A 15,585-nucleotide genomic window follows, 5' to 3' on the forward strand; every position below is an offset into this window, starting at 1 on the left:
CACCCCTCTCAGTCTCAATGTCATGTCTTTATTGAATAAAGATGTAATTTTAATTTTATTTTTGTTTTTGTTTTTCATTGCTCAAGGAAAAAATCTTATAAATGGTTTTCTCATTACTGAGAAAATTTTAGGAATATCTGATTCTATCTACTGTCATGTCTCAGATGAGCTGATATTTGTGTTATATAACCAATTACCAAGTTGCAATTTCCCTTTAATTTGTGTGTGTTGGAGGGTGGAGAGGAGAGGCACCAGAGGTTGAATCCCTTTGCATTCAACATGTACAAAAATTCTCTTCATTAGGAAGCCTATTTTAATTTATTTTATCATGACAGACATTTATCAGTATACATTCTACACTTCCTGATCACTGTTTTCATGATTTTTAACGACATGTTTTTGTCAGTTGTTTTCTTGTGGTAAAATATGCATAACATGGAATTTACAATTTTAAACATGTTTAAGTATACACTGTCCCAAACTTACTGGTTTGATTGAATGATTTTTCAAATTTATGGTGGTGTAAAAGTGGCATGCATTTAGTAGAAACTGTACTTCAAATTTTGAATTTGTACCATATAACCATTTTGCATTGCACTTTCAGTAGAGTATTCAATAAATGACATGATATATTCTACACTGTATTTTAAGATAGGCTTAGCTGATTTTGCCTTCTGCAGGCTAATGTAAGTATACCAAACACGTTTAAGGTAGGCTAGGCTAAATTGTAATGATCTGTGGGCAAGGTGTATTAGATGCATTTTTAATTTATGATATTTTCAATTTACAATGGGTTTATTAGCACAGAGTCTCATCATAAATTGAGAAACATCTGTGTACCATTCAGAGACATTAAGTACTTTCACATTGATGTACAATAATCATCACAATCCATCTCCAGAACTCTTTTAGCATCCCCAACTGAAACTGTGTACTCATTAATAAGAAAAAATTCCCCATTTCCCTCTCCTTTCAGTCCCCAGTAACCACTATTTGATATTCTGTCTTTGTGAATTTGACTCTTCTATGTACCACATAGTAGTGGAATCACATATTTTATTATTTGTAACTGACTTCAGTTAATATCATCTTTAAGTTTCATCCACATTGCATTATATGCCAAAATTTCCTCCTTTTTTAAGGCTAAATATTCCTTTGTATGTATACACCATATTTTGTTTATCCATTTGCTGTAACAGGGGCATTTGGGTTGTTTCCAGTTTTTGCTATTGTCAATAATGCTGCCATGGACATTGCTGTGCTAATATTTGTTTGAGTTTCTACTTTCAAAGCTTTTAGCTACATATCTACATATAAAATTACTGGGTCATATGGTAGTTGTATGTTTCATTTTTAAAGAAACCACTATAGTGTCTTCAGAAAAGCTGCATCATTTACATTGCCTACATCAATGCACAGGGGTTCCAATTTCTACACACCCTTGTCAACATTTGTGATTTTCTGTTTGTATGTGTTGTTTTATGAAGGCTTGATGAGTACTTAGCACAGCACCTTCTCCATAATAAGGAATTCTCAAGCAGGTATTGAATTAATGAATGGTGTTGTGTCTTCTCCAGTTTATTAATATTTCTGCTGATGTAGCTAAGTTTTATTTACTTTTTAGTTTTGTTTTACTTTATTCTATTTTATTTTGAGACAGAGTCTTGCTCTGTCACCCAGACTGGAGTGCAGTGGTGAAATCTTGTCTCACTGCAACCTCCACCTCCCAGGTTCAAGCAATTCTCCTGCCTCAGCCTCCCGAGTAACTGGGATTACAGGCACGTGCCACCACACCCAGCTAATTTTTTGTTTTTTATTAGAAACAGGGTTTCATCTTGTTAGCCAGGATGGTCTCGATCTTGTGACCTCGTGATGCTCCCACGTCAGCCTCCCAAACTGCTGGGATTACAGGCATGAGCCACTGCACCTGGCCCCTAAGTTTTATTTTTTAATGGTAGGTTCATAGGCTTTGGGCATCAGAATCACCTCTTGATGCTTTCTAAGAAGGCCAGTTCCCAGCTGAAATTCTAGACCTGTTGAAACTAGCCGAAACTCCCCTAGTGGGCCCTGAAGAATCTGCAGTGCTAAGGACGTCTCAGGGGATGTTGATACACAGAAAAGGTGAGAACCAGAGCATCTGAACAGAGTATAAAACCCTGAAGTCTGGATTTATGTTTTATAATTGTTTGACAGCTCTCAATAGTAAACTCTAAAACTTTGTTTTTGTTTTTATTATTCACATTGAGATTCATATTTAAAATTTCACAAGAGCAAATTTTGCATGCTTCTTTTCTTCCAGATGTATTCTGTATGTGAGTATAGCAGAAGCTCATATGACAGAACATCAGGTTTGTCCTAAAAAACAGGTATTGTCTGGTACTCAGCCTGCTTGGGATAATCCATGAAATATTTAACAAATTTCTTCTTTTGTCAAATACTAATTACCCATATCCTCCAGACAGTTTTCTGGGACTCTGAGATGGGTCCTTTTACCAAGGATGAGTTTAATGTTCTATAGAATTTGGAAACAAAAGCTGCTTTAATCAGCCTTTAACTAGTAAACTTGTAAGCTGAGTACCCAGCACAAACAGGGGTTATGGTTGAGGGTGTGCTTCTCTCTTCCATGACTTACTAAATAATGTAGCTGCCAGAGCTAGCTATGAGAGATTTGGTGTCTGGTAACTGCTATCTGGCGACGTATGTCCATCATGCTTGATGTTCATTAGTTAGATGAGATCAGTAAGTTAAAGAACTGTTAAATTTGTGTTTTCCTTTAATGGATACGTGACTGTGGTAGCTGAGTCACAGGACAGAAACTCGACAGAAAAGGACATGGCGGTAAGATAAGCTTATTGCAAATATACAACTTCATAAATTCTTTTAATAACTTGTCTTAGCAAGGTGCCTTAGCTGCTTCACTTAATAAATGTGAATGAGGAGATAAAAGAAAGAAAAATAAACAAATGCATTATTCCTATCTCTTTTTTACATATATGAATTATGCATGCATCTTATTAGTGGGAAATTAAGTAATGTACTATGTTAGCTACATTTTTGGCAGAAAAATTGTTTTGATAAACCTAGTATAGCCAGAAAAGTTAATGTAATTGACAGTATCTAATAATAAAGCTTTAGTTAAGTTTTTTCTTTAATATTGAAAATGCCATTTCTTTAAATCTCTTAATTCATTTCTTTCACATTCTTATCAGATAGATATTGAGCAACTATCTGCCAAAACTAATTAAAATTTCCCTCCCAGAAAAGATCAATTACTTGCTTTATTTGGAAAAAAATTGTCTGATAATCTTTCCCAATCATAACAAAAATTCTGAATGCTTGGTAACAGAAAATGTAACCAAAGCATGAAAATAAGTTAAATTACACTAATATTAGCAGTATAAACATAATCCTTGGGATTCTTACCCTTGTCAGAAGGTGCTAGTTTGAGATATTTACCTAACCTTAACTTGCTTTCTGCAGTTGCAAGACTGAGGATTTCCTTGGCAGAGAATCTGGCTTAGTGACAACATAAATTTGGCAGGTTCTTGGAAACCCTTTGTTTTGTAGTTTGAACCTTCAGCTTGCTGATGCTGATATGCCTCACAATCCTCACAATCTTCGTCTGCTCTGTCATCTTATTGGGATCGTTAGCTACTATTTTGCAGTATGCTAGAATTATATTGCAAATATTTTCCCCCTTCAGACACATGTTGTAGTTTCCAAAGATGAAAAACCCACTAGAAAAATTTCTATCCAACAATATCTTTTTATTCCATTCTGATGTTTTTTTAATTCTCAAATTGGCAGACCCTTCATTCTGATTAACAAAAATATTTTAGAATTCTAGTTGGTATTGTACTTGTTGAATTATACCTGAAAAAATATTTAAAGTCATGTTTAAAGGGCCTCAGAAAATGCTGTGATCTCCAAAGCACACTGGGCCAGAAGATGATGGGTGTTGGGAAAGAGAGCAGGTAGAAATCACAGAAACAATGAGAATGAAAAGAGACATGTGTTGATCTTTCATGAAAAAAGTCAATTGCTTTATGACCGAAATTATTCTATGAAATAGCTCTGGCATGCAACCCAGACCCTTTGCAGCCTGCTGTGTTTTCAGAATTTCAAAGCCAACTTTAAAAATTATTGCACAGAGTAAAACAAGGTTAAACACCCTCCTGCAGAACTTCAGCTGCCTGCATCTGAGGAGAGGCTTCCTGTACATTTCAGTAAAAGGCTTTCCGTCCAGGTCCCCACAGCAAATATGTTGAGGCTTCTCAGGTTCCCAGAGCTGAAGTTGGTGTTCTTTTCTGCAATAACCTTTGATGGGTTACTTGACATAGAATGCCACAATTTTGGAGCAATGAAAAATGACATCACTTGCAGTCAGGCTCAGAGATCATTTCATAGAAGAGAGATATATATATACACACACACACATATATATACACATATATATACATATATATAAATAAAACTTCTATGATATGTTATAATATATAAGTTATATATATATACACACACACACACACATGCACACATACACACATACACATATAACACCACCAGAAGGAAAAGAGGGATCGCATGCTGATTCTAGAGAGGGTTTGCATGTGCTGTAATTTAAAACAGAGATGACTGCAGTAAACTGACTCTTGGGTTTAAATTACCTTCAGTGGTCATTCTCTGGTAGTGAAAAGTGAGAATATTTGAATTTGATGCTATAAATATTAGAGTAATTGATGGAAACTTTAAAAATATTCCAGAAAAATCCATAATTGTTTTAAAAGGCTATTATTTTCCTTCTGTGAAAGGAAGTAGACAGTTTAAACCAATGCTGATAAAGATGACATTTATTTTCTCTTCAAAAATGTAGAAAAGCCAACTGCCTCAATCCCAATATACCAAAAAAATTATTTGCATTTTAAAAAAATACTTTCAGTTCTTGAACATATATTTTGAAGTCATGCAATACATTCCTTTCTGCGTATCTTTTTACCCAATTTTATATCATATACTGCTTTCATTGGTTCTGCATTGTCTTTATATTCACCATTTCACATGGCTACATCATTTCATTGTGTGGCCAGACCACCATTTAGTAAAATATCCCCCTCACTTTGAAGCATTTCCTTTTTTACTATCTGTAGTGACTATTAAAACCCTGCAAGGCACATTTGCATATGTTAAATAATATTCTCCTATTAAATTATTATTTCTGGGCACATTTTCCCTTTTAAAAATAGAGATCAAAAGTGTCAGTGCCATTGTCAATCTTGCCATGTGTCAGACTGTTTAAAACTCTTCATTCACTATCATTCTGTAATAATCAGAGATTTCTTAGATTTGAAAATGTGTTTCAGATTGATATATAACTATGCTTTAAACTTGAAATGCTGTTAGTAGAGAAGTATACCAAAGCATGTTGTCAAACACAAGAAACAAGAGTTATGACTTACAGGAAATCTTAGTAAATCAACCATATGAGACTATTTACAAAGCTTGTTTAAAATTTAACTTTAGGGACTTTCAGTGGAACAGGGAAGCATTTGGTAATTTTTCTTCTCCCCGAGACTTAGTCAAAGATAATTTTTCTCTGAGCAGATTGGTATGCTTGACAGGCAAAATCACTGTGGTCTTTCTTTTTGTTTAATACAATGGGCCACAAACCTAACGTTATCATTATAATTAGACATAAACTCAATGTTACAATAATAGAGGCAGGAGATAATTCTTACAATAACAGAGATCACAAAATATTAGAACACTTTTGTAAACATGCAGTCTTTAATACACAGACAACTTAGCTTTGACCAAGGGTTTCTTTCCTTCCCTTACAAATTCTCTCTCTGAAGACCTAATACTCTTTTACACAAGATAGCAGATCACCTGGCAGCAACGTGAAATAAACTCTTTGGAATCCTAACGTGAATGTCAGCTCGTGTATTTACTAAATCTTGGCAGATTTCCTTTCTTAAGTCCATGTAAACCATTACTCTCTTTATTAGTGTTTCTCAAAGTATATAGTTCAGGCCATCTTCCTTAAAATCACCTCAGGTACTTACTAAAAATGCACTAATTGGGTTGCTTTTAATATCTACTGAGTCGGAGTGAATCCCAGGGGAACTATTGCTCCATATATTAATTCTAGTTAATTCCAGTATGAGAAGAAAAAATATGTTTATACATAAGATGGGTTACAGTGAAAACCTACTATTTTCAGCATTGTACCTTTCATTCTAATAATGTTAATTGAGCCCCAGCTTTGTGCCAGGCAGTGTGTTAAAAGTGAAGGATAAACGACTGAACACAAACCGGGATGCACCTTGCCAACATAGAATTTTCAAGTTAGGAAACACATTAGTAAAATAGCTACACAAACAAATGTGTAATTGTAGTTTTGATAATGTGAACAACAAAGAACATATTTTGAGGGTGCTAAAATAGTGAGCTATAACATCTTTGGTAAGTCAGGAATGCTTCCCTGAGGCAGTCATGCCTTATGGTGAGAACAGAAGGATAAATACTGGATACCGACAGAACAGGAGAGAGAAGAGTATTTATGCAGAAAGACAGCATTTGCAAAGGTCCTGTGGCAGGAGAGAAAATAAGAAATGCAAGAGACTAAAAGGACACAGTGATTAAATCCTGGAGAGAGGATGAAGGAGGGGAATCATGGATGAAAATCTCTTAAACTACCCAAGCCAATTCCTAACAAGGAAAAATACAGAGTTTACTACTTTAGTTAGAAGCAAAAACATTTTATGTGCCATATGCAATACTGCAAAACATTTTTATCAAAATGTCCACGTTGGTTGTATTATGCCCTGATGCTTCATTTCAGGTTATTGGTTAATCCTTCAGGTTATTGCAGCTTCCACGGCAATTTTTTATTTCATCCTACCTCGGTCTGCCTTGGTATATCTCAGTCTCAATAACTCCACATACTGATGCTTAACTTAGCAAAGACAACCACCTGCACTGAAGTTGTTCTTGAGGATTGCTCCCCCAGGAGGATAAATAAGGTGGTAGTTGGGTCCCACCATAGCCAGCAACAGGTCTCTGGATCCATGAACAGAAGTAAATTACGCGTAAATCAAAGTTTGCTTTCCTCAATTGGAAAGAAAGGGATGCCATATCCTGTTGGCAACCTTTGCAGCAGGATCACTACCTGCCACCTATGTAGTCCCTTTGGATATTCATTTCAGCTGAATCTTTTTAAAATTAAATGACTTTTGGAACTATATTTTAATATACACAGCCATCACCCTCTGTTCATTCATACCCAGATTCTGACAGCATGCAATTCTCTGAATGCTGGGAAAGTCTTCTCGTTTTATATACAAATGTTACAGCTTATCATGTGGTCTTTAACAGATGCCAGCTGATTTCTAATAGAATACAAATACCAAAAAATTGCTTGTTAAATATAATAGTGATTAACAAATACTTTAAAAAAACTTGCCAAAGTCATGACTACTACATGGTTATACTAAGAAGAAAACAGAGGCTTGCCTTTTATAATTAGTGGATTTTGCTTTATTTCTACATTTATCAAAAGGTCTTTAATGGAAGACTGCACCTGTGGATGTTATGAGCAATTTATGCTAAAAGGCTCCCTTGACAAATAAGTTAAGGACAACTTTGAACTACAGTTCTATGCCACATAATAATGTTTCAGTTAATGACAGACTGCATATACGGTGGTGGTCCCCCAAGACTATAATGGAGGAAAAAAATCCCTATTGCCCAGTATTTACTATACTACATTTTTATAATTGTTATTTTAGACCATACTTTTTCTAAAAATTTAAAAGATATATGTAAAAGATTGACTGCAAAACAGCCTCAGGCAGGGCCTTCAGTGGGTGTTCCAGAAGAAGGCATTATTATCACTGGAGATGACAGCTCCGTTTCATGTTCGTGCCCCTGAAAACCTTCCAGTGGGACAAGATAGTGATATTGGAGGTGAAAGATGGTGATATTGATGATCCTGACCCTGTGTAGTCCTAGGCTAATAATGTATGTGTTTTAGTTTTTAATAAAAATGTTTAAAAAGTGAAAAAAAAGTTATAAAATAAAGATACAGAGAAAAAATTTTCTACAGTTGTACAATGTGTTTAGGATTTTAAGCTGTTACTACAAAAGAGTCAAAAAGTTTTTAAAATTAACAAGTTCATAAAGTAACAAAGTTATAGTAAGTTAAAGTTAATTTGTTATTGAAGAAAGAAAAATCTCATAAATTTAATGTAGCTTATGTATATATAATGTTTATAAAGTCTACAGCAGGAGTGTACAGTAATCTCCTAGGCCTTCGCATTTACTCACTGACTCACCCAGAGCAACTTCTAGTCCTGCAAGCTCCATTAATGATAAGTGCCCCATACAGGTATAATACATTTTATCTTTTATACTGTATTTTTACTGTACCTTTTCTATGGTTAGATATGCAAATACTACTGTGTTATACTGCCTACAGCATTCAGTACAATAACATGCTGTAGAGCTTTCAGCCTAGGAGCAAAGGCTGTGCCATATTGGCTAGATGTGTAGTAAGCTTTACCCTCTAGGCTTGTGTAAGTACACTCTGTGATCTTCTCACAAGGATGAAATTGACAAACAATACATTTCTCAGAACATTAAGCAACACACGAATGTCCTTGTACTTCTTTCTGAAAGACTTTTCAAAGCATTTAACAAGGGTGTACATGTTGTAATTCTCCCAGAATGGGATATCTATTCGGCTTCTTAATTTTTCCAAATAATTTTTTCTGCACTGTTTCCGGAAAACATTCTGCAAGAATAGCACTCAATGGCCCTAGGATAGTGTGCCTTCTGCCCTGTTGATGTCATTCCCTGATCAGGGAATATGGGAAGAAGAGTTTCTCCAATCTCATGTCCCATGGCAAAACTGTTAGTAACAGAGGGAATGGTGGCATGCATCACCATTGACAATACTGAAAACATATCACCGTGACCTACTGTTAGAATTAGAGAGCGGATTATGCAAGAGTATTGTAGCAGTTGGGGTCCAATCAGGAAAAAGAAGCCACATGTAAGTTAAACAAGATAAGTTAATAGAAAGAATTAACAACTATGATACAAGAATAGGTATTAGCTACAAAGAAAGTCAATTCACTAGCCTCAGGCTGAGGGAGAGCAACCAAGGAAAGACAAACTGGCAAAGGATCCAGACTTTCATGGAGAAGGTGTGGTTCAGCCCACTGGAGAGCAGGAAGCTTGCTGGTTTAGCCAGGCTAGAGCTGACCTGGAGTTTCCAGACTATCAATAGACCACCTTTCAGAGGCAGACCAAGCAGACAGCAGCTGGTGGCAAGGCCATGCAGTGGGGGTTGGAGCACCTCTCTAGGTAATAGGCTTTCAAAGCACATGGGCTATGTGGGGGCTTGCAGAGAGAGAAGCAGATCTGAGTTTATCTCTTAGGACACATGCAGGGGGCATGCAGGATACCCAGGGGCTTATAGAATCCAAAGCTGCTCCCTATGTGACCCTCCAGACACAGGCAGCTGTATGGTTTGTTTCCATGAGAAGGAAGCTGTAGAGAAGTTATTTCCTGGCCCAAGCTATAAGATCATTCTGTGGCTACGGTTGGGCAGGTTCCACATTGTTCTCATGCTCATGACTGCTGATACCCCCAGGTAGGAAATTGCAGGAAGCCTCTTTCTCTTGCAATGTCCCTCCAGTGTTTGCTAAGAAAGCTAAACATTGTGCTCACATTAAATGAGAAGTGCTTAAAGGGATTCAGTTATTTGTCAAGCAACATATGTTGAAGGGTGCATTGGAACTGAGAGGTAACAGACTGAAAACTCACACAGGTTATGTTGCTTATTCATAATAGTGGATCTTGCAGCACAATGCATTGCCATCCTATGCCACTGCACAGTGTGAATGCTGGTACTACTGTCTGTTTCCCACCTTCTCCTGCAATTGGAGTAAAACTTGGAGTAGTGACTACCAAATCACTTTTTTATCTGTTTAGTTTTTAACATTTTATTTTGAAATAATTATAGATTCATTGGACGTTGCATGATAGTAGAGAGAGATCTTTTGTATGATTTATCTAGTTTCCTTCAATAATTCCACCTTACATAACTAGAGTACATTATAAAAGTCAGGAAATTGAAATTGGCGCTATATACACTACTAATACTGTGCCACTTATCGCCTATGCAGATTCCTGTAACCACCACAGCGATCAAGACGCAGAAATTTCCTACTACCACACAGATCTCCCTGTGTTACCCCTTTGTAGTGAAGCCTATCCCAACATGTCCCGTCCATTCACAATCCCTGAGAACCACTAATCCGTTCTGCACATTTGTAATTTTGTCATTTCAAGAATGTTATCGAAATGGTATTTTATAGTATACGACCTTTTGAGATTGGCTTTTTTCGCTTAGAATAGCACCCTTACATGGATAGCTGGATAATGTTTTTAATCCACCCCACAATCTTGGTCTTTTCATTTTTATGGTTTGGCCATTTACATTTTATGTAATATTTGAAATTATTGGGCTTAAGTCTGAAATTTCAGTTTGTCTTCTCTGTTCCCTCTGTTGTATGTTTCTCTCTTTCATTTTTCATGTCTTTCTATGAGTTACTTAAATATTTAGCTACAGTGTTTTGTAACACACCTCAAGTATGATGGAGTTTTAGTAGTTCCCCTAAATGCGTGTTATACACGTAAAGCTTATCACAGTCTATTGGTATTAACATTTTGCAGTTTGAATGAAGTATAGAAACTTTACCTCCTGTATCCTTTTGCCCTCCCTAGTTTATAATATAATTGTGTTGGTTAGCTTCTCCACACATATTGAGAAAATCAGACACTATTATACTCGTAGATTCAACCTTCAATCATAATTTAGAAAATACAAGAGGAGAAAGATTGTATACTATTTCTTCATGATTTTCCTCTTTCTGTTCTTTCTTCCTTCCTGATATTTCAAGTATTTGAAGATTCCTTCTTCCATTTCTTTGTCATTCAAGAATACCCTGTAGCCAATTTTTTAGGATAGGTTTACCAGCAACAAATTCTTCTTAATTTTCCTTTGTCTGAGAATGTGTTTATTTTTTCTCCGTTATTGAAACATCATTTTGTTAGACATAGAATTTGGAGTTGGCAGTTATTTTATTTTAACACTTGAAAAATATTGTGCCCTTGCCTTCCAATCTTCATGGTTTCTGATGAGAAATTTGCTGTCATTCAGATTGTTCTCTCTGTATAAGCAAGGTGTCATTTCTTTCTTATTGCTTTTTGGAACTGAGAGGGAATAGATTGAAAACTGACACTGGTATGTTGCTTATTCGTAATGGTGAATTTTGCAGCACAGTGCGTTACCATCCTATGCCACCGTGCAATGTGAATGCTGGTACCGTCTTTGTTTCCCGTCTTCTACAATGGGAATAAAACTGGGAGTAGTGACTACCATGATTTTTTTAATTTTGTTTCCTGAAATTAGATTATGATGTGTCTTGGTGGTTACCTCAGTTTCTTGAATTACAGGTTTGTATCTTTTGCCAAATTTGGAAAAAATTATCCACGAATTTTTTGGAGTATTTTTTAAGTCCCACCATCTTTCTCTTTTTCTGGAAATCCAATGACATGAATTTTAGATTGTTTTTATAGTCCAACTTGTCTCTTAGTTTCTATTCTTCTTTCACTCTATATTCTCTGTTTTGTTCAGATTTGATACTTACTATCATTGTATCTTCAAATTCACTGATCCTTTCCTTTTGCCCTTTTTATTTTGCTGAGTCCATCCAATGAGTTTTTAAATTTTGGTTATTTCTATCTCATTTCTAAAATTTTCATTTGTTTCTTCTTTATGTCTTCTATTTCTTTGCTAAGGCTTTCCACTTTTTCACTTTTTTTTCAATCATGTTTTTGATTCACTAATGCAATCTTGTAATGGCTACTTCAAAATTCTTGCGAGATAATTGAAACACCTGTATCATGTCAGTGTTGGTGTCAGTTGATTGTTTTCTGCTTTGGTCTAGGTCTTTGGTGGCTCTTGATATGAATGATTTTCAAGTGTATCTTGGATATTTTGTCAATTATGTTGTGAAACTCTGCATCTTACTCACATATTTCTGACCTTTGACTCCCTGAAGAAGGGTGTTCAATGACTGTTTTGTGGAGGTGGGATATTGGGCTCTCCATTATTCCTCCAAGGCCAGCACCCCTGCTGGCTGGGAAATTGGGAAGCCCCTCTTTATTGCTCTCCTTGTAGCCTCCACTGGCATAATTGCCAGAAGGAAGCTCTCAATACCAGTGGATGATGGAGAAAGTTCTAATTACCAGCTCTGTTCTCTGACACACAAAGGGAAGAGGAGAAGATCTTGATACTGCTAGGTGGGGTAGAAGTACAGGATCTTCACATGGCTTCCACTGACATCTTCTAGAGGAGCCCCGTTACCATCAAGTGGGAACAAAAATCCTGGCCCCCGACTCAGTCTTCTCTAGTATGAAGGTAGTTGGAGAGAGAGACAGCAAGGGGCAAAAAGCCAGAAGTTTAGACTTACCACTCAGCCTTTGTGGATGGGAGTAAGGGTTTAGTTGTGGTTTTTCATGTTGTTTGCCCTGGAATATGGTACTTATGGCCTAGAAGTGTCCTGTCTTTCTAGGCTGACACTTTTCAGCTTATTTGGCTAGGGAAAGCAGGTTTTCCCAGGGCAATTTCATTTTCTTCCCCACTAGGATTTTCTGAGTTACTGGTTCTTCCCACCACCAGTTCTGTATATATGAAGGAAAAAGAAATCCCTGGGAATTCACCACCATATTGTTCCTTAGGTCTCAACATTCCTAGGCAGTTTGCCTTCTCTCTACTTTTCAAAGTCCTCTTATGTTTATTTCATGTGTCCAATTTCTAGGGGTTTTAGCTGTATTTAGTAGGAGACATTGAGAGAAAGAAGTATGTCTATTCCAACTTGATCCGGAAACAGATGTTCCAAATCAGTTTCCATTATTAGGATTTCCTTTTCTACAGGAGAAAATGACTTTGCTCCCCAACTTGCCAGTTTTTCTGCCTCTCAGCTTTCCCTTTCCAACTATGTGCAGTTGGCTCAAAAACAAGTCTTTCATTAAATAACCTCGTGAGGTCACTCCTACCAGCTGTGACAGTGTCTCAATCATTCCCTTGTTAATGTGGTCTTTTCTGTCATCCACACATGAGACATAGACATTAACAACATATGTTGTTTAAATTCTCAACATATGCTGATCAGTTTTCCAAAGATATTCAGGTCTTCTTTGATATACTGTTTTATTGAGACTTTCTATAATAAGTGACTAATTCCAACTTACTAGTTGGCAATATTATTAAGGCCAAATTTTCCAGTCTGTTCAGTCTATGGCTTTGTGTCTTAAAATACCCCCACTTCTTCTTCCAAGCACTCCTATCTAGGAGTTTCAGGTATAGCATCAATATTTGAGTGATTAAAGTGATTCTTTAGCCAGAGATACATCTGGATGTGGATTTAACAGTTATTGGGGTGTTGAATACACACTGGAAGCTTTATATGCATTATCAAATTTATTTCTCAAATTAAAACCATGATGTATATTCTACCAGTGAAGATTTTTCAAGGTCACACAGTTAGTAAAACCCAACCTGGGACTGAACTTCTGCTGTAAGCATGGAGCTACCCAGCAGTCCATGAAACATTACTATATCATTACATCAATTTAGTGGGCAGCACACATTATCTTTAAAAGTGAAGGAGTTCAGAGTAGAAAATATCACCAGGCAGTTCACGTAATTAGGGAAACTATTGTTTAATGAACACAAAGTTTATTTCTTTTATATTCACTTTTATTAATCTAATTTGTGCACTGAGTCCTCGTGTATAAGGTATTTTTCATAATGTGGCTGGTCGTCAAAGAAATATGGAGCTATTGTGTTAGGTGACCTTCTGAGACATTTCTAAGCCTTCATCTGACATATTGTTTACCAGACCCACTGCGCTGATACTTTTCCAGGAAAATGCCTGATCCTTCAAAAACAAAATTTATGTTTTAAAGCCCCAAACGTACAGTGCAGAATCTTTGGGTTAGAACAGGAAGTAGCTATTTCTGTGGCAAAAATTCATGCTAGCATATAATTCTTGCTGCCCATGATGTGTGTGTGTGTATGTGGGGGGGGGCGTGTGTGTGTGTGTGTTTCCGGTAAGAGTACACTTTGCCATTTTTTTTCTTCCTTATCGTACCAGAAAACGCTCTAAAACAAGGTGAAATTCCAGTCAGTCTCACAATGAGATGAGAATTGAAAACTCAAAGTACAAAAGATAAACTCCACTGGTTAAGAGGGCAGATCCTGGAGTTCCACAGATGTATTTCAAATCCAGGCTTTGTCACTCAGAATCCTGGGCAAATTACTATTTAATTTTCTTACCTGCAAAATAGTAATAATAGTAGCAATTAACTCTTTGTGATAATATTAGGATTAAAATGAGGTATACATGTAAAGTCATTATCAAAGTGTTTTGCCTGAGAACAAAAACTTAATAATTATTAGCTCTTAGTCTACTACTTCTGAAGTAAGACTTTTACAGAAACCAGTAATTCCAAAGGAAATTTTGAACTGTTGCAGGCAGGAAATGAACCACTTTACTTTGTTTTTAGACTTTTTAAATTGCCCTTTTCTTAGAATATACTAAACAATGAAGTAACACTGTCCAAATTTTTTATTTTAAATAATTGTTGGCTGATTTTAGATAAAAGGAAAATGGAAGAAAGTCATGTGTTCTTTGCTTTTGTTTCTTTATATTCAAATAACCATGGCTATACAAACCACACCTCTCCATAATTTGTGTAATTCTAGTTTAACTTACATAACTTTGTGGGGTGAAGAGCCAGAAATTGTATGGAATTGTATAGGAAAGCTGGATTTCTTCACTAAGACTCAAACCCCAAGAGCTGGTGCTCCTAGAGTATTTTGAGTCTGAAAATAACTTAGACTCTTGAGTGTATCTTTGATAAAAGGATTTTTGATATTGCAGGACAACCTAGACCCATCCATGTTCCCAATGCAGAAGGGCTCCCTCAACCTCCTGAGGCAGAAATGGGAATCTTGTGATTATCAGAGAAGTGAGTGTTATCCCAGGGACAGCCGTTTCACAATTTTCCAACCTCAGGAAAGCAAATTGCTTGAGCCTGAAGAAGAAGTAGTATCAGCACCTGAACCTTTGGATCCCACAAGTCTGCCCTGCTCAGGGGAAGAGACGTTGAGCTCAAAGCCTGAAGGGAAGGATTCTGTGGACAAGAGTAACACCACCAGGGAATATGGTCGGCCAGAAGTGCTGAAGGAGGATTCCCTGAGCAGTCGGCGCAGGATTGAGCGCTTTTCCATTGCCCTCGATGAGCTGAGAAGTGTGTTTGAGGCTCCTAAGAGTGGAAACAAACCAGCTGAATATGGAGGAAAGGTAAGGAGCCATTATTGAGAGTCAATATTTACATATGACTTCCTTGCCTAGCCTACCGTTTATTACTAAGCATGTAATCTTTCCCCCCACCAGGATTCTAGACAGATGTCCTGAAGCCAATATGTAATGCAGTGTGAAAATGTGA

The 15,585-nt window shown here is 36.5% G+C and overlaps 1 protein-coding gene across 3 annotated transcripts in view; it reads left to right on the top strand.

Annotated features, from left to right (window-relative positions):
• The window catches only part of XIRP2 (xin actin binding repeat containing 2), a 367,676-nt gene that overhangs the window by 3,139 nt on the left and 348,952 nt on the right, over positions 1 to 15,585 (top strand). For 2 of the 3 annotated variants that reach the window (XM_025404417.1, XM_025404415.1), the window contains exon 3: positions 15,018 to 15,440. Coding sequence is in view for 2 of the 3 variants with exons in the window: in XM_025404415.1 (XP_025260200.1) it covers positions 15,036 to 15,440 (405 nt within the window). In the remaining variant the exon portion in view is untranslated. Of the gene's footprint in view, positions 1 to 15,017; positions 15,441 to 15,585 lie in introns of those variants that run through there. The other variant, XM_025404413.1, reaches the window with a different exon arrangement.

The sequence above is a fragment of the Theropithecus gelada genome, chromosome 12 (genome assembly GCF_003255815.1).
Source record: "Theropithecus gelada isolate Dixy chromosome 12, Tgel_1.0, whole genome shotgun sequence".
Taxonomy (NCBI): Eukaryota; Metazoa; Chordata; class Mammalia; order Primates; family Cercopithecidae; genus Theropithecus; species Theropithecus gelada.